Source organism: Myodes glareolus, chromosome 4, assembly GCF_982192425.1.
Source record: "Myodes glareolus chromosome 4, mMyoGla1.1, whole genome shotgun sequence".
NCBI classification, from domain to species: domain Eukaryota; kingdom Metazoa; phylum Chordata; class Mammalia; order Rodentia; family Cricetidae; genus Myodes; species Myodes glareolus.
Window position 1 is genome coordinate 18,584,346 of NC_142029.1, and position 20,173 is coordinate 18,604,518.

The 20,173-nt window shown below is 36.2% G+C and overlaps 1 protein-coding gene and 1 long non-coding RNA gene across 16 annotated transcripts in view; one reads left to right on the plus strand and one right to left on the minus strand.

Moving 5' to 3' along the window:
• Myo9a (myosin IXA) overlaps nucleotides 1-20,173 on the plus strand; it is a 187,762-nt gene that overhangs the window by 88,961 nt on the left and 78,628 nt on the right. For 10 of the 11 annotated variants that reach the window (XM_085689177.2, XM_085689176.2, XM_085689183.2 and 7 more), the window contains 3 exons: nucleotides 5,238-5,357; nucleotides 12,305-12,380; nucleotides 19,305-19,451. In XM_085689177.2, coding sequence (XP_085545303.2) covers nucleotides 5,238-5,357; nucleotides 12,305-12,380; nucleotides 19,305-19,451 — 343 coding nt within the window. The remainder of the gene's footprint in view (nucleotides 1-5,237; nucleotides 5,358-12,304; nucleotides 12,381-19,304; nucleotides 19,452-20,173) is intronic. The other variant, XM_085689184.2, reaches the window with a different exon arrangement.
• Nucleotides 1-20,173, minus strand: part of LOC125393359 (uncharacterized) — a 122,870-nt gene that overhangs the window by 3,912 nt on the left and 98,785 nt on the right. The gene's annotated exons all lie outside the window — the stretch shown is intronic.

Below are 20,173 nucleotides of genomic sequence, written 5' to 3' on the forward strand. Positions count from 1 at the left end.
TCTGTGGTTCCCTTCAAAGTCAGCTTTTAAACTTCATTTCTTATTTTTAGACTATATGTGTGAACTGCTTTTTGTAAATATGGAAAATTAAAATTTATTGGAGAGCTAGGTGATGGTGGCGGCCGCGCATGGCTTTAATCTCTTCGATTTCAAGGCCAGTCTACAGTGAGTGCCAGGCCAGCCATGGCTACACAGAGAAATCCTGTCTTGAAAAACAAAGCCAAAGTAAACAAACAAACAAAATTTATTGGATAAATAAATGAACTACTTTAAATCTACTTTTCCTCTAAGTAATTTTGTTTTTTTTAAAGAAGCTCTTAGGAGATACTTAGATATCTTTATATTGAGATATTTAGTTGGAAGAACAGGAAGAAAATAGGATGAAATAAAAATCAACAAAGCTAAATAGACCTGTTGGACAACATCAAGTATATCAACATCTGGCTGTCCAGAAGAAAAGAGAGTCAGAAACAATATTTGAAGAAGTCATGGCTATACATTTTTTTTTTAAATTTGACAAATTAATTCACACATGCTACATCATCAGTAATGATAAGAGAGATGGATTCAAAGAGACACAAACATAGGTATGTGTGATTAAACTATCTAGAGATAGGTCAGATGGCTTCACAGACAGGTAATGGCACTTGCCGCTAGACCTTATGACTGAATTCCATCTCTGAGACTCACAGGAAGGAAAAGACCAACTCCTGCAAGTTGTCCTCTGACCTCCACAGGCCTTGGCAAGTGTGAACCCTCTACCCTATGAATAAATGTAACTAAAAATGTAATATAAAAGAGACAATATGAAAAACAAGTGGTCGTATGAAAGTGATTTGTCATGTAAAAAAGAACATAGACTAAGATTAGCAGATAATTTTTTAAATCAAGCCCCACTGGAGTAGAAGGTAGTAGAATATTACATATTTTAAATGTTGAAGGAAATAAAGATTTAATGAACAATTCTACCTCCCAAAAATTGTCCTTCAGAATGACAGTTGTTAAGATTGCGCTGAAAAAAAGCCAGGCGTGGTGGCACACACCCTTAATCCCAGCACTCAGGAGGCAGAGGCAGGTGGATCTCTTGAAGTTCCAAGTCATTTTATTCTATTTAGTGAGTTCCAGGACAGCCATGGCTATTTAGAGATACTCTGTCTTCAAAAAACAAAACCTAATATCAAAAGCAAAAATATAGTCCTAGAGAAATAAATCCCAAGTGATTTGATTATTAGCAGACTTTCCCACTATCTTAGTGTTCTATTGGTGTGAAGAGACATCATGGTTACAACTCTTTTTTTTTTAGACTTTTTAAAATTCTTTGTGGATTTCACATCATGCATCTTTATCTCGTTCATCTCCCCATCCCTTCATATCCGCCCACTGCCCTTATAATCTCCCCCCATAAAATAAAATTTAAAAGAAAAATGAAAAACTAACATACCAAAACAACTACCAAAAAAAGTCTCTGCATGGAAGCTATAGTGTGACACAGTGAGTCACACAGTTTACCCCTTAATCCATACATCTTTACTTGTAAGTGTTCATTGCAGTGAGTCATCAGTCTGGTTTGAGGCCCCTGGTTTCTGCTAAACCCTTGATACTGGACCCTCACTGGGACTCCTTTTGTATAAAATGTTGTTGACGTGTCTTGTGGAGATCCTGCATCTTTGGATTTGCAGGTCTGGCCCTTTCACATACTCCAGCCGTTCGTAGATGAGGTGGGTGATGGGGTGGACCAACTCATAGCCCTGGTTCTGGGCACGAGTGGTAGCTGGGTTGGTCAACCTGCCTCATTGACATCACCAGAGTGAGCTCTTCAGCATTGCTGTGCCTAACTCACTACAGCAGGCAGCAAGGAGCTGGGCCAGTTTTGCTGTCAAACCCTTGGAGCCAGAGCTGTCTCACCTGCACCCATGCCACCAGGGGCACCTCTACTCTTTTGCCCAGGTGAGGTGCAGGACTCACTCTCCTGAGTGTACAACACCACTTATAAAAGGAAATATTTAATTGGGGTTGGTGTACAGTTTCAGAGGTTTGGTCCATTATTGTCATGACCAGAAGCATGGCAGCAAGCAAACAGACATTGTGTTGGAGAGGTAGCTGAGAGTTATACATCCAGATGGGCAGGCAGCAGGAGGAGTGAAACACTGGGCCTGGCTTGAGCATTTGAAACCACTGCCTATCAATACTACCCTTGCCTCCAACACTACTAATAGATATTAGTACTAGATATTGGGAATATTATTTTATGGTGTGCTACTTTTGTTTATGTTGCATTTGTTTAACTCTGTGAAGCTGTGTTACTGTGCCTATCTAAAACACTTGATGGTCAAATAAAGATAGGAACAGCCAATAGTGAGGCAGGATAGGCAGAGCTGGCAGGTAGAGAGAATATGTAGAAGGAGAAATCTGGGAGAAAGGGTTTTTGAAGAAGTAGCCCTATAAGGAGTAGGACATCAGGGATCAGCTACCCACCCAGCCAGCCAACCATGGGGTAAAAAGGAAAGTAAGATATACTGAATTAAGAAAAGGAAAAAGCCCCAAGACAAAAAAATTATCCTAGGACAACCAAGTCATCTTAAATGGGATTGCTGCACACAAAAAGCAAGAAGAATATCATTTTAAGGTATAGAAATGGTGTTATAGTTTGGAAAACTGTGTTTAAAGCTTAAAATGCTTGCAGAAGTTAAAAAAAGTAGAATGAAAGGATTAGGACACAGGTTATTTAAAACACTATATATGACATTGAATCACAAAACTACAAAGATACAAAAATACCCCAGTGACACTGGTATATCAAATGGAAAATAGAGAACAATTGGTATAGTAATATTTAACGGTTTCTTAAAATTTAATGTATTTTAATAACTATATTCTCACAAAGTAATTTTTACCTCTTCTTGATTTATTTTAATAGATTATCAAATTATGTATTGGTTGAGTAGATTATGAGTATAATTCATACAGATGTCCTCTTTTTGTTCTCAAACTTGTGCATGTTACCTGACTGCCATCTATATTCAGGCTAGTGTGATACCTGACCACCAAGGGTAAAATTACTGGTGATAATGAAAACTGAGTACTTTTTATTAAAGTACATTTCATTGTGGCAATGAAATGATGGTGAGTTCTCTTTTATAAAACACTAAATATTTGCAATTATTTTGGTAAAGGAGGATCCATTTAAACAACATATTTACTTCTCATCAGCTTGTTAGAATGCTTGAAATAGATTTTAAGTTTGCTGTTTTATGTAAATTATCTGAATAGCTATAAGAGTACATTTTTCTCTGCTAAATGATGTTTTTAACATAACATTTTATTTTTTTATCATTTTGATAAGATTCTTATTTATTTATTTATTTATTTTATGTGTTTTTTACATCATGTATCTTGATCCCATTCTTTCCCCCATACTGGTGTGGAATATTAATTTAAAATGTGTTACATTTGTTTATCCTGTGGAATATTTGTTTAGCAACTAGCTGACAGAAAGTAGTAGGGAGGAATCATGTGTAGCTAGGGTTCTTAAGTGGCAGCAGAGCAGAAAGACACCCCATTTTGGTGAGACGTGAGTTAGGAGAGAAGGTTAACTACTTGCTATTCAGCCTTTTTGAGTGAACAAAATTTTACCTTAATTTTTGAATCCTGAGTTCTGTAGAACGCTAGAGATCTAGGTAATGCACGCTTTAGCAGCCTTAATAGAGTCGGTGTCTGAAAGAACAGAATTTCCACCTGGCTATGGGCAGCGCAGTCTCACCACAACTGGTAGTTGTGGAGTTGCAGCTGCTTATCAGGACAGCATTGCTTAAGGGACAGCTACTGAATTTAATAAGAAAAAACACCATACCATTGCATCTGCCTTTGGAACTCTCCCTTACCCCAGTAAAATAAAATGAGAAAAGTGAAAAAAAGAGAAGGCTTTAAAAATCTCATCATTGAAGCTGTAGTGCGACCTTACAAGTTATGCCCGATATATACCTTTGTCCATAGATCTTTACTTGAAAGTGTTCATTGCAAAGAGTCATTGGTCTGGCTCAAGGCTCCTGGTCCCTTGGTTGTGAGCCTAGCCTTTAAAGGCTGAGTCATCTCTCCAGCCCAAGTTTGATAAAATTCTTTAAGTAGATTTCATCTTTTAAAAAGACTATTTTTATTATACTAGCTAATGAATAATAAGATTGTATTCTCCCTGCTAAGTAAGATAATATTCACTGAATTTAGAAATGAAGCTTAGGGAATTTCATTAAAATGAAAAAAATACTCTGCAAGGGTTTTGAATTAGTCTTTCTTTGAGCTTTAAAATGACTATCTTGAGAACGATTTATTTGTAAGTTATAACATTGAATCCCATTCCTAGCCATATAATAAAGTGTACTACTGAACCTTCAGTTCATTATATTTCACTTAATTTGTCCCTAAATTATATAGTTTTCATTTACAAAGGCAAAATTGTTAAATGTAATCATTATTCCCTAACTCTTAAGGTAATCACTAAGTGAATGACACTGAGAGTCCATCTTTTCTGAAAAATGGGAACCCTGTATTCTACCTTAAAGCAATTTCTTGCTAATATTTGTGGTATTGAAGCTGCCCTCCCTGCATCCCTCAATGTCTTATTGTTAGAATGATTCACTGGTTGGTACTCATTTGGGGCTTTGGTCTTTACTTAACTCTGTCTCTTTTCCCCGCATTCACCTTTATCTCCTTTTCCAGTGGTGAGATATATATTCTCCAACTATTTCTTCAGACTTATAAATATAAAAGTGCTCTTCGGGTTTCTGCTCTTTGGGGTTTTACTCCTTACACTCATCACACACTTGACAGAATATGTTCAAGTGTGGTTGATTGTCAGATTTGTAAAGGAAATGTTAAATGTTTTGGTAAATTGTTTGGGTATAATTTCTCTCAGATTCTATCAATGTTGCCAACTATATACTAAAGATATTTCAGAAAGGAATAGTTTTTGAAGAACAACCAAATGATACAAATTGTTTAAAATATTCATAGAGTTTTTGATATGGCATTAGCTCAGAATACTTTGATTAATAAAATAGACATTTTGGATATTTGAAAGGAATATTTGTTTTTTCCTATTATTTGTTAATTGGGTAAAATCATTCACATTATTTGATATTTTACAATATATTAAGAGAGTTGGCAGCATTGTCTTTTATTCTCTTAATTGGTTTGGGCTCACATGTCTTTTCTCCATTTTTTGTTTTGTTTTGCTTCTTAAGGACATGATGATACAACGCCATGTGCAATTTTGAAAAGTATGGATAGTTTTAGCTTTCTCCATCACCCAGTCCACCAGAGGAGCTTAGAGATTCTGCAGAGGTGCAAGGAAGAGAAGTACAGTAAGGCTGCAAATCCTCAAACCCGGTGTTGTCACATCCATTTGGAAATGGAAATCAAGAGCATTTGAAAGTGGCATGGCTTAGGCAACACGACCTTCACAATCCTTTACTTTGATTTAATTTCTTCTCTTGAAATTGGTGATGTGCCTGTTCTTTAATGTGGATAACTGTTTGCTATGATGGTCACCACATAGTTAATTATCTAGGTTGCCATCACTGAATTGGTTTCTGTTTTTGTCTTTAAAGATTTATATCATAAAAATGAACAGTAATTTTTTTTCCTTTTTGCTTTTTGAAAGCTTTACTGAAATATAATTAAAGTTAAATATAAGAGAACAATTTGGTAAATCTTACATATATAGAAACTCATGAGATTATCACAGTAATCATGATCTTCAACACTTTCCAAAGTTTCTTCATATCTGGCTAAATTTTGTACTTGCTTACACTTGAGTCCTGCATCAGCAATGTTATAATTTCGAATCTCTGGAGCATCCATTTAAGTTGATCACAGCTCTTGATTGAGACTTTCTATGTCTGATATAAGAGAAGTCACCACATCACTGTTTAGCATAAAGAATAATAGAATTAGAATGCATTTCTATTTATTGTTTAAAATTGATATAAATGATGCACTTGATCTCCATTTCTTCCTTTGGTCTTTGTAAGTCTGCATGAAAATAGGTTCTTTTATCTGCTGTGTGGTTACAATAATTGGGCTTACTCCTATTGTGATAGTAAATGGGTTCTTCAGAAAACTAAGTTATTTGTGTGGACCAAATTTATTCAAAATATGCTTTGGCCATCTAATAAATTATCACAGGTTTAGGTTACTACTTTTATTAGTTTTCTAGTTGAAATTCTATAACATTTTACTTAATAAAAGATCAAGTAGAAGTGCTAAAAATAAATATGGTGAGTTTTTTTTTCACTGTATTGGTATAAAAAATGTATAATGTATTTTGAAAAAATATTGTATTTTTCTTGTAGGAAGAAGGTAAGTCATTTTAAAGAGGTGTCTTTAGAATTTATTCCTAACTATAGCTATTATTTCTTTTTTAATTTATTTTATTTAATTAACTTTTTTTCATTTATTTTACATACCAACCACAGTTTCCTCTCCCTCCCTCTCCAACTGTCCAGTCTTCCTCCCACTGTAGTATACCCTTCTCCCCATCTGCTCCTTCTCTGCCTCCATTCAGAAATGGCCAGACTTCCCATGGGCTTGAACAAAGCATGGCACATCAAGTTGAGGTAGGACCTAATAGTGAGCTCCTCTCGCTACATCAAGTCTGGTCAGTGTAATCCAGCATGGGGAACAGATTCTCAAAAGCCAGCTAAATGCCAGGGAAAGATCCTGATATCACTGCCAGGAGCCCTGTAAACAAACCAAGGTACACAACTGTCACATAAGCAGAGGGCCTAGGTTGATCCCATGCAGACTTCCTAACTGTTAGTTCAGAGTCCTGTCTCTGTGGTTACCCCATCATGACCGTGAACTCCCAAGCTAGAACAGTCACTTCTCCTTTCTTCAGGAAGACTCTAAGAGCTCCTCCCAGTGCTTGGCTGAGGATCTCTGCATATACTGGATAAAGGCTTTCTGATGACATTTAGGATAGTCACCAATCTGCTTATAGGAGAAGGCCAGTTCAGTCACCCTCTCCACTATTGCTAGAAGCCTTAGCTGGAGTCATCTTTGTGGATTCCTGGCAGTTTCCCTGGCATTAGGTTTCTTCCTAATCCTTGAATGCCACCCCCCCCCCATCAAAACACCTCTTTCTTTACTCTCCCACGCTGTCCAGAACCCAGTTGGCACAACCTGCTCCTTCAAGTTCCCATTCTCCCACTTCTTTCCTCTCCCCCACTTTTCCAAGGACTTCTCTTCTATTTCCCCTTCTCAGGGGAATCCATGCATCCTTCTTTGCTATCTAACCTCTCTGGGGCTGTGAATTGTAGGTTGGTTATCCTGTATTTTATTCCTAATATCCACTTATGAGTGAGTACATACCATGTCTGTCTTTATGGCTGTGGGTTACCTCACTCAGGATGATGTTTTTTTCTGGTTCCATCCATTTACCTGCAAATCTCAGGAGGTCATTTTTTTTTTTATAACTGAGTAATACTCAATTGTGTAAATGTACCACATTTTCCTTATCTGTTCTTGAGTTGAGGGGCATCTAGGTTGTTTCCAGGTCTTGACTATTCCTAATAATTCTGTTAGGAACATAGTTGAGCATATGTCTTTGTAGTATGATTGAACATCCTTTGGGTATATGCCCAAGAATGGTATTGCTTAGTCTTGAGGTAGATTGATTCCCATTTTCCTGAGAGACCACCGTACTGATTTCCAAAGTGGCTGTACAATTTTGTACTCCCACCAGCAGTGGAGGATTGTTCCCTTTATTCTATGACCTCTCCAACACAAACTGTTATCAGTGTTTTTGATCTTAGCCATTCTGACAGGTGTAAGATGGTACCTCATAGTCATTTTGATTCGCATTTTCCTGATGACTAAAGATGTCGAACAATTCTTTAAGTGCATCTTGGTCATTTGAAATTTTTCTTTTGAGAATTCACTGTTGACATCTATACCCCATTTTTAAATTGAATTTCTTGGTATTTTGATGTCTAGTTTCTTGAGTTCTTTATATATTTTGGAGGTCAGCCCTCTGCCAGATGTGGGGTTGATGATTTTGTTTCCTATTCTTTAGACTGCTGTTTTGTCCTATTGATAAGTGTCTGCTGGGGGTAGGGGAAACTGGAGTAGGTGTGATTGTGTGGCAGAGTACGTCTTGTAGGAACGGAGTCCAGTGGGTGGCAGTAGTAGTGGAGTAGCCTGCCTGCAAGTCTTTCACCTGCTGACTGGCTGTTGGGGTCTGCACCAGTGCACTGGGCTTCCACTTTGTTATTATTTCTTAAGATACACAGTCCTCATTCTAATTGTTCATTTTGGTATTTTCAATCTTACAAAACAGTCTACAAATTCTTTGAGGACAGCTTAAATGAACTTTACTTAATTTTAAAGTAGTTGCTTATAGTTCAGTTGCTTTTCTTTATGATTGAGCCTGAAATCTGTAGATTGGACCATATTGTAGTTTATGTGTCCCATTTCAGCATAGGCTGCATGAAGAAATTGTGCATTGGCAGTTTCCTAATTTCTGCATATTGATGCTTTTGGTTTTTTTTTTTTTAGGTATATATTCTGTTTTCCACTGCACTTACATTCTGATGCAGCTTTAAAATATTTTGGTACTATTCTTACATAATCACAACACACTGCATGTCTGGAATGCATTTAAAGTGTTTATAAAGAAAAAAGTAGCTTTAAATTCTTTTTTTTTAAAAATGATTCCTTTTTATTTAGTTATGTGTGTGTTTGTGTATACCACATATATACAGGTGATTTTGGAAGCCAGAAAGGTTTTATGTCAGATCCCTTGGAGCTGGAGTTCCGGGTTTTTGTGGACTGCCTATTGTGTGCTGAACCCAGTCCTCTGAAAGAGTGGTTAAATGCTCTTAACCACTGAGATCTCTCTAGCCCTTAAATTTTCACATTAATAAAAAGTGCACTAAAATAATGATTAAAGCTTTCACCTTAAGAGTCAAGAAAGATGAACATGTTAGATCTTTAAAAAGGAAAAGCAAGCAAATGATACCAAGAGCTAAAAATCAATGATACAAAAAGTAAATAATAGTCTATAATATGTTTATGCTGTTGCTTTAGATAAGGCAAAATATTATAAGATTAGCAGGTAATAGAACAAAACTTACTTCAAGGCTAGGAAGCAAGGAGAAGAAGAGACTGGAGGCCCAGGATCACTGGTGTACATGCACTATTAATGATCCAAATAACTACCACTAGGTCCAACCACTTTAAAAAGTTCTACCATCTTAGGCTAAACTGAGAGTCAGACTTCTAATGCATTGGCCTTAGGGAGACAGCCAAGATCCAAAACATGTTAAGTTAACTTACTATGTTAACCATCTACAAAAAAAAAAGTATGTGATCATCTCAGTAGATGAAGAAAAAGTCTGCCATAATTCTGCACACATTTCTCTTCAAAACTTGGCAGCTAAGGAGTGGAAAACAGTGGCCCCAATTTATAAAAGGTTGTATTAAAAAAATCTTAGAGCAGACTTTACTTAGAACCAAGGTAAAGACATTTTCTGGTAGCCACTTAAGGGTGACAGGGAGAGTAGTACAATAACAAAGGAGGAATTAGTTCACGTGACTGTTAGTAGAGAAAGGTAAAAATCGAAAATATTGTGTAACATGAGGGGGCCTGCTTGTTGGGGTTTATGTCCTGGCCAGTTCCCCACAGCTGGCAAGCCCCAAAGAAAATCACACAGAGGACTCCATAAGATTATAAACTGATTGGCCCATTAGCTCAGGCTACTTATTAGCTCTTATAACTTATGTTAGTCCATTATTTTTATCTATGTTAGCCACACAGCACACTTTCTCAACGTGGCAACTCACATGTTGCTTCTTCAGTTGTCTGGGCAGGACTGGGAGGAATCAGCTTCCTCCTTCCCAGAATTCTCCTGTTCTCATTGCATCACTTCTACTTCCGATCTGGTTTTCCCGCCTATTCTTCCTGCCTGGCCAATCAGCGTTTATTTAAAACATGATTAACAGATTACAGACAATTCTCCTGCACCAACATTGTTTTAGGATTAAATGTGAACTTAACAATCTCATAGGATACCTAATCAGTACACAAAGTTATGATATTTCTAATACTTCTAGAAAATGAAGTTTATAAATGCCAGTATGGGATTTGAGGCAGCTAGTTCACTCCCACATTTTACAAGAGTGGGTCTGTGTGCAAGAAGTACATGGCAGGTGTGTCCCTTCTGATTACTATTCCTATTTTTGATGTACTTTTGTTAGTTTTCACATCACTGTCAGAGAAGCCACTTTTGTGAGCAGCACCATTCAAAGTCCCAGTAGAACTTCAGCCGACAGGTAATAAGGAACTACATTTTCTCAGCAGCTTGTCTGAATGACCTGAAAGTGGATCATTCTAGTCCCAGGATGACTGCAGTCTTACTAGGCAACTTGAGTACAACCTAATTAGAGACCTGATTGAGAACTACTCAGATAAGCAACTTCTAATTCTCTGTATTTTGGAAACTGAGGTGAATGGGCCTTGTAGCCGACTTAAAATCTTACATTCCTATGAGTAAGGCATAGGAAGAATTTAAAAAGCCAACCTGAGTAGCTTAGTGAGAACTTTTCTCAAAAGTGTATGTGTGTTGAGGAGAACTTGGGGTTGGGGCAGTGGCTCAGTAGTAGGGCACTTGTGTATCAGGCTCAAAGCCCTTGGTTCAGTACATGGTATTGCAGAAAGGGAGGGAAATGGAAGGAAAAAGAGCAGAGGAGGGCAGAAAGGAAATCTGTGAACCAAAAAAAATAAGTACAAAAATAGATACATATGGTGTGTGTGTGTGTGTGTGTGTGTGTGTGTGTGTGTGTGAGAGAGAGAGAGAGAGAGAGAGAGAGAGAGAGAGAGAGAGAGAGAGAGAGATATTGTTTTCTACCAAGGTGCTAAGATAGTTGAACAGAGTAAAGGATTCTCAACGAACCAATGGCATTAAACAACTTGGTATCTGTTTATTTTAAGAATACTTTTTTTTTAAATTTATTTATTTGGCCTGCATGCCTGTACACACACCAGATGAAGGCACCAGATCTCATTATAGATGGTTATGAGCTACCAGTGGTTGCTGGGAACTGAACTCAGAACCTCTGTAAAAATAGCCAGTGCACTTAACTTCTGAGCCATCTCTCCAGCCCTTAAGAATACTCTTATGTCATAAAAAATTACCTTGAAATGAATCGTACTGATTTAAGGATCAAAGCCATTAAATTTGTCAGAAAAACTAGGAAAAAAGAAAACAAGCAAAGATTTCTTAAGATAGAAAACATGAGCTAAAAGTAGAGGAAAATGGTAAGTTAGGGTTTTCTAAATTGAGAACTTAGTGCTTTTCAAATAATATTAAGCGAGCAAAAACCATACCACAGCCTGGGAAACAACATCTTTAATGGTTTATAATTCATTATTATTATAAATAATGGTTTATGATATCCAATAATGTATTTACAAGCATAATATAATCAAAGATTTATCCATGTAGATCATTTTGAAGAGTAAAAATCTTAAAAGTATACTGCCTAATCATGACTATGTATATCATTGTATTGATTTGACTCTTGATTTCTTTCTGTTAGTTTTATATTATTATTTTGATTTTATGAATGGATTTTTGATCATTTATTACAATTGTGCAGAAATAGAATTGATTTCTACATATCGATTAGTTTCCTGTATTTTTGCAGTATTAGATTTAATATTTTTGCATATTCTTTAGGATTTTCTCTGTATGACTGTTATTTTTTAGAAAGATGCATGATTTCTTCCTTTCTAGTGTATCTTAAATGTATGTATGTGTGTGTGTAATAATGAAATTGATCTTGTATATACAGGACCTATAATAAAATTCTCTTGTTAAATATTCACAAGATTCATAAGGAAACATCTTTGATCTCCAGTGTCTTTATTTGTAAGATCAATAGATCTCTAAAGTTTATGTTTACATATCAGTGTATTTGTTGACAAAAAATGATACAAAGTAGTCAGGTTAGAAGTATTTTGAATATTTGTGAATTTTGTGTGTTTTTAGTCTTCAGCCCGTTTACTTCTATATTTCCTAATGTTAATGCTTAAATGAAATAATTAAGAATTTGCTCTTGAATTTCCAATTTGGGTTCATTTAATCGAATTGTGGTTTTGATAGTTACAAAACTTTTCCTAGTACCTGACATTTATTCAAAAACTAAGTTTATTAATTCTTATTTGTCTTTAGAAAATATTTTTCTTTAGTATTTTGAAGGTGCACTGGTTTGAAATTTTCTCCCCCCCCCCCCTTTTTTCTTTTGTTAGGTATAACCCGTAAAAACCCAAGAACACCTCTTTCTGATCTTCAGGGCATGAATACTCTAAATGAAAAAAATCAACAGTAAGTTTGGTCTCTATATATATGTTTACAAGGAAATATGAGCTGAATAACAATCTTATTGATAATTTTGGATATTGCTGTGCAGCCTGGCAGCCGTTCATCTTTTAATTTTCCTGCCTCAGTTTGAGTGTTGGGATTATAGGTGTGTGCCACCACCACACTTACTCAGATTTATGTTTTTGTATATTTGTGAGAAATATGTTGGGATGTGTTTGTGTGTGTAAGGGTGAAGGCACATGTATCATGGCACATGTGTGGCATCAGTTCTTGCATTGTACCTTGTTTGAGGTGCCTCGGTCTCTTTGTTGTTCACGACTACATCAGAGTAGCTGGCTCACAAGCTTCTGGAGATTATCCTGTTTCCACCTTGTGTCTTAGCATAAGAGAACTGGGTTACAGACCTGTGCCATGACTTCCAGTTTTTACATTAGTTGTGGACTTTGTGTTTGTTGGGGTGGAGAATGTGCATAGTATGAGTCAGTGAACTTAGGGGACCAGAAGGGGCCCAGGTTCTTTCCTTCACCCATGTGGGACCCATTTATCAAACTGATATAATCAGGCTTGACAATAAATGCCTCAACTTGTTCAGCTAGCTTGCTAGTCCTACCCTGGGATTACTATTCCATTTGCTTGGAGGTTTGTTTGAAACGTGTCTCGTATAGTATAGGCTGGTCTAGAGCTTGCTATATAGCCTGGAATGATCTTGAATTTCTGATCATCTAACTCTGAAGTATTGAGACTACAGATCTGAATCAGCCCACACTAGGTTTTGACTACTTTTAAAGTCTTTTATTAGTATATCTGCCAAGACATCTTTTCCACAAATAGTTTCTGTTGACTTGTTTTTTTTCCTCTGAGTAGGTCATGAGTTCTGAGTGAGTGTATGTTTTTTTGTGTATGATGTTTCATCTTTTTGATTGGTAGGTGGTGGCCATTTGAAAGTAATAATATGGTAAATAGAAATCAGATCATTCTTCCTTTGCTCGTGTCGTCTTTGTTTGACTTGGTTTGTTTTCCTCTTGCTTTTTCTGTTTGCTTGTTTGTTTTTTATTTTCAAGTGTAGACTCTTTCTGTGCCCAAGATCAGTATGTTAAGAATATCACAGCTGTTTTATGATTCTTTTCCATGAACACATGCAGTTATTTTCCATTATATGCACATATGTGAATTACTGCTATTACCTGGTTCTCCAAATCAGAACAGGAGAAAGTTGAAGGTTGGAAATAGATAATGGTGATTACTTTTAAGTCCACTGAGGTTATTCAAGTGGAGGGGAAGAGGATTTGCAACAATGTAGAAAATATAGTAGTGTTCACTACCTGTTTGTTTTTTCTGCATTTATCAGCACATAAATCTCTAACATATGGAGGAGAAAGTTCTTTATGCCCATATTGACTATGAGTTGTGTGGAGGCTATTCCAAAAAGATGCACACGACTCTCTCCTACCACTTTTGGTATAAAGGTTAAATAGCTGTCACTGTTTCAAGAGATGATATGACCAGACTTAGCTGAGATTTAGTAGAGAAACTTTTCCCTGGAAGTTACAAGCTATCAATAGACCTCAGATTTCCAAAGTGTAGTTGTTTTCATTTTGCTTTGCTTTCTACATTTTAATTTATTCGTGGATGACTGACCTCAAAAAAAAACCTAAATAGGAAATTCTAAAAAATAAAAAATTCTCATTTTTTTTAAAAAGATTTTTTTTTTATTGTGTATGCCTGCATGCCAGAAGAGCATATCAGATATCCACCATGTGATTGCTGGGAACTGAACTCAGAACCTCTGGAAGAGCAATAAGTGCTCTTAACCTAAGCCATCTCTCCAGCCCCCCAAATTCCCATATTTAAAATTATATGCTATTCTTTATATTATGATGACATTGCTTTTATGAATGTTGTTTCTTACCAGTGTTGTCTTTTATTGTTAGTTAATATTGTTGTTAATTACTTACTGTGACTAATTTAGAAATGAAAGTTATCATAGGTATTTGTTTTAAGTTCTGTTGCTTTGAAGAAACACCATGACCACAACTTGTTTTCTTTTCCCCCAAGTTAGGGTTTCTCTGTGTGTACCTTTGACTGTCCTGGAACTTGCTCTGTAGACCAGACTGGCCTCAAACTCACAGAGATCCCCTGCCTCTGCCTTCCGAGTGCTTTGGTTAAAAATGTGCCTCAGCAATTAGTTGGGGCTTGCTTACAGTTTCAGAGGTTTAGTTCATTTTCTTCATGGCTTGAAGCATGGCTGAATTGTTGCTTGAGAATTATCTTTGAGTTCTATATCTGGATCTATAGAGAAAAGGAAGAGAGAAAGCCCTTGGTCTTGCCTTGTATTTGAAACCTCAAAGCCTATGCTCAGTAACACACTTCTTCTACAAGGCCACACCTCCTACTCATTCTCAAGTAGTGCCACTCCCTGAGAGCCAAGCATTCACATATATGTGCCAGTGGGGACCATTCTTATTCAAACCACCACAGAATTTATATGTATGAAGTAAGTATAGACATTGGTGGACTTAGGTACTGTCCTTTTCAGATATGGAGATCTTAGGATATATTCTTTGTGGAGAAAGGGATAAATTACTATAGTGTTGTAAGAGTATGTCTGACTAGTGCGATTGTTATATCATATGGGGAAACAACATATCTGTTGCTCCCTTACTGCCATCAGATGAGTAATATTATTCTTTCCCATAACTTTTTCTCTCCTCCAGTACTAGAGGTTGAATTTAGAACCTTGTTCATGCCAGGCCACCACTCCACACTGAGCTCTGTCTTCAGCCCTAGCCCTCTTTTTACTTTGTTTTATGTAGGATCATATTAAGTTGCTCCAGCTGATATTCAACTCATACTGTAGCTCAGACAGGCCTTGAACTCCTGCCTTAGTCCCTTATGTAATTGAAATACAGACCTTTGTTGTAAGGTTTGACATCACCGTGATACTTAGTGAGCTGGTAGGCGTGAATTAAATGCTTTTAACTTTTTAAATTGTTGGTTATTTAGCCTTTTCCATGATACTTCCACTCTTCCAGGTGTGGGTACTCTATACAGTCTTTACTAAAGCATTTGGCCTCTTTTGATCTCTTTTATTTATTCTCTTTTTGGTTTTGTTTATCTCTCATTTCTTCACCTGTAAGTCTGCTGTTACTGGTTTAAATATGTCTTAGAGTGATTTATAATTCTTTCTCATACAATGTGCATTTGTTACGCCATCAAGCCTTGTCAACTTTGCCCTCAAATGATACCTGGGAATTTTTATCATAACTTAACTACTATCATTACATCATTTCATGCTATCATATTTTGCATGAGTTATTTTAAATTAATTAGGTTTTGTCCTCAATGTCCAAAACCAGATGATTATTTTTATACATTAAACGAATTATGTTAATATTTTACTTAAAATCATGATATATTCTCACTCATTCAAGTGAAAGCCAAAATCCTTTAGCTTTCTAAAAAGGCACATATATCATGATCTCTTTATCACTGTATCTTAGACTCATCAATAACATGCCCATTTCAGGGATTTTGTGTTTGGTCTCTCTAACCAGGTAATGACTTCACTTTTTCTAATTGCTATTTTATTAATTAAAATCTTATTTGTCAAACGACAGTCTTCCTATATAATTGCAGAAGCTGTCTTTGAGCTCCGCAGTGTAACTGTACCTGATCCGTAGTTCTTGGACCTCTTGCCTCATCTTTCCCAGTCTTGGGATTGCAGGCCTGTAGCACCACAATTGACATCACTATTTGAGCTTTATCTATGAAACCTTCTCTAACTATTCTATTTTAAAAGCTTACCATATTTTATTTTGTTTATTAGTTTTTTTCTTCACCTAGCTATATGACCTAGAGAATGTTTTCCTGTTGCTTATTAATCTCCTCATACTTAATATAAACCATATAAGGATTTTAGTTTGTTTTTTAAATGTTGGATGTGCAGTAATAGAATAATTGACTTATGGTTGGTGCCAAGTTGTTATCTTAAACTAATGAATGAGTATATTCTGCATATTCATATATTATTGATGTACCTAATTTCAAAAGTTTCAAGTTTGCTTTCTCCTAAGAATATTACTTGTAGCCCCTCCCCCTCATGTCTAGACCATTTTCTTCTAAGGTTTTTTTGTGTTTGTTTGTTCTTGTTCCTTGTTTTGGTTTTTGAAACATAGTCTCTTCTATACTAGACTGTCCTCAAACTCACAGAGATCTAACTGCCCCGGCCTCCAAAGTCCTGGGAACAGCATACCTGGTATCCTTGAAGTTATTTTCTGTTTTGATTTCTTTTTCGTACCAAGGGCTTTTTTTGAATGTCTAGTGGAGTATCGATCAAATATTCATGTTTAAGATTGAAAAACAGTATCTGTTTTGATGTGTGAAGTCACTTCCTGAAACATCATTGTGTTCCCTGTCAGTTGGCTAATTTTTTTATATCGCTGTTTTTTTACATTGATATTTATTGAGCTCTACATTTTTCTCTGCTCCCCTCCCTGACTTTCCTCTTCCCCTACAGCCCTCCCCCAAGGTCCCCATGCTCCCAATTTACTCAGGAGATCTTGTCTTTTTATACTTTCTACTTCCCATGTAGATCAGATCTCTGTGAGTCTCTCTTAGTATCTGTATTGTTGTCTAAGTTCTCTGGGATTGTGGTTTGCAGGCTGGCTTTCTTTGCTTTATGTTTAAAAACCACCTATGTGTGAGTACATGTGATAATTGTCTTTCTGGGTCTGGGTTACCTCACTCAAAATAATGTTTTCTAGCTCCATCCATTTTCCTGCAAAATACAAGCTGTCATTTTTTTTCTCTTCTGTGTAGTACTCCATTGTGTAAATGTTCCACATTTTCCTTATTCTTTCTTCAGTTGAGGGACATTTAGGTTGTTTCCAGGTTCTGGCTGTGACAAACAAAGCTGCTATGAATGTAGTTGAGCACATGTCCTTGTGGCATGATTGAGCATCCTTTGGATATATACCCAAAAGTGATATTGCTGGGTCTTGAGGAAGGTTGTTTCCTAATTTTCTGAGAAATTGCCACACTGACATCCAAAGGGGTTGTACCAGCTCGCGTTCCCACCAGCAATGCAGAAATGTTCCCTTTATCCCACAACCTCTCCAGTGTAAGTTGTCATCAGTGTTTTTGATCTTGGCCATTCTTACAGGTGTAAAATCAATCTCAGAGTTGTTTTGATTTGCATTTCTCTGATTTCTAACGAATGTTGAACATTTCCTTAAGTGTCTTTCAGTCATTTTAGATTCCTCTGTTGAGAGTTCTCTGTTTAGGTCTGTACTCCATTTTTTTTTAATGAATTATGTGAGCTTTTGGTGTCCAATTTCTTGAGTTCTTTGTATTTTTTGGAGATCAGACCTCTGTCTGATGTGGGGTTAGTGAAGATCTTTTCCCATTCTGTAGGCTGCTGTTTTGTCTTGATGACCATGTCTTTTGCCTTACAGAAGCTTTTTCATTTTCAAGAGGTCCCATTTATTAATTGTTTCTCTCAGTGTCTGTGCTGCTGGGGTTCTATTTAGGAAGTGGGTCCCTGTACCAATGCGTTCAAGTGTACTTTCCACTTTCTCTTTTATAAGGTTCAGTGTAGCTGGCTTTATGTTGAAGTCTTTGATCCATTTGGACTTGAGTTTTGTTCATGGTGATAGATAATGGGTCTATTTTCATTCTTCTACATGTTGATATCCAATTATGCCAGCACCACTTGTTAAATATGCTTTTTTTCCCATTTGATATTTTTTGCTTCTTTATCAAGAATCAGGCGTTTGAAGATGTGTGGATTGATATCCAGGTCTTTTATTCGGTTCCATTGGTCCTCCTGTCTGTTCTTATGCCAGGCTGTTTTTAGTACTTAAGTCTTAACACCAGTGGTGATCATGCTGCAGCCATGGTGCCTAGAGAAAGAGGCAGAGGGACCCAGCAAGAGAGCACTACTCGCCAGGCGGTGGTGGCGCACGCCTTTAATCCAAGCACTTGGGAGGCAGAGGCGGGCGGATCTCTGAATTCGAGGCCAGCCTGATCTACAAGAGCTAATTCCAGAACAGGCTTCAAAGCTACAGAGAAACTCCGTCTTGAAACCCCCCCCCCCACCCCGCAAATAAATAAAACAAAACAAAACTCCCAAAAGACTGAGTACCTCTATTTTCAATATTATTCTTAACTTCTGTGTAATATTACTGTCCTCACCTGTGTATACCATTGTTCAAATTACAGACTTTCTCTTTCACCCCTTGTCTATGTAAAGAAAAAAACAATCAACGCCCTAGAAATGTGACTCCATATTGCAAGGATACATCACTATTGCTCTTATTCTCTTTCTTCTTAAGTGTTAATTCCTTTAAAATAGTATTTATATTTTTATGGGCTTCTGAAGAGATTTAAATTTATACGTTTACCTGGAAAGCCCTTTGTTAAGTATTGTGCTATAATTACTGATAATTGTGTTTTCATTCCTCTGCCCCTAGTGTTGATGATAGTGCTCAATCTGTAGCAAGAGCTCAGTATTTTTGGTTGATGTGTCAGTAACATTTGTTTATGAATAAGATGTCTCAGGAAGAAATTAGATAAGCCATAGAATCATGTGACCTGTTAATGTTATAATCCCAATGGGAGCTTTTGAATGTTCTAAAAAAGAAAGGCATGATAGATTCTATTATGTATTAAAATATATATGTATGTTTAACAGTATGCTAATGATGTCACCTATATGATGTATTCATCTACCTGTACATTTGCATAGAATCTAGTAAAATTTTTTCTGAGTGATAGAGAAGTCCCACTTGATTGGTAGTCATTGTAAAAAAGCCATTTTATGTTGCTTAACATTGAAATCTTTTAATGGTTCATATCTATAATGTAATTTTTATACCAATATAATAATATAGAGGCAATTAAGCAAGTTATACCAATTTTTTTCCACAGTGATACATTTGATATTTCTTGGAATGTCAGAACTGGCATTCGCCAAAGCAGACTACCTACTAGCAACACTTCCTTGCTTGATAAAGATGGGATATTTGCTAATTCAGCAAGCAGCAAACTCCTGGAAAGAGCTCATGGAATTCTCACGTCAGTATTTATTAGTAATAGATTTTGCAAAGGAGTATTTTATTAAATTTTCTTACAAAACATATAATGAAAGGTGAAGTATTATACGCATGGGTATAATTTTGATTTAAAAAAATTGAAATGTACTTAGTTTTAAAAACTACGAGTCTAATGCATTATAGATAACATTGCTTTATTTTCTGTTTCCCCTATTTACTAGCACAACCCCAAAAGGTTAAATGTATTAATTACAGAGAATGATTTTTGTTATTTTCTTGTAGAGAAAAAAATTTAGATCTTTTTAGGATTCCCTGTCATTGCTACAATTTTTATTCTTTAGACTTAGCACTTGGGTAGAGAAATCTCATGCATATGTATGTGTAGTGTCATATAATTCTTATTTTTCATTATGAAGGATTGGTTTGGACATGGAGATAACCATGTATGATATTCCTTTAAACTAAAGCATTAATATATCAGGCATTTTCCAAGCATTTATTTTTCATGTATTGTAAACTAGATATGCCTAAATTGGAGTCTAAATCTCTATTGAAGTAATTGCTTAATAGTGTCAGTAGGCTTAATTTATGGAAGTCTTGCTCTTCTCTGGATGTGTGTATTAACTCCCCTTAAATCTCTCAACAATACTAAGAAACAAATGGTCTTAACTGTCCTTATTTTATAGTCTATCATAGTAAACCTAACGTTTAGAGAAGTTATACTTTGGTAGGTGAAAACTTAAG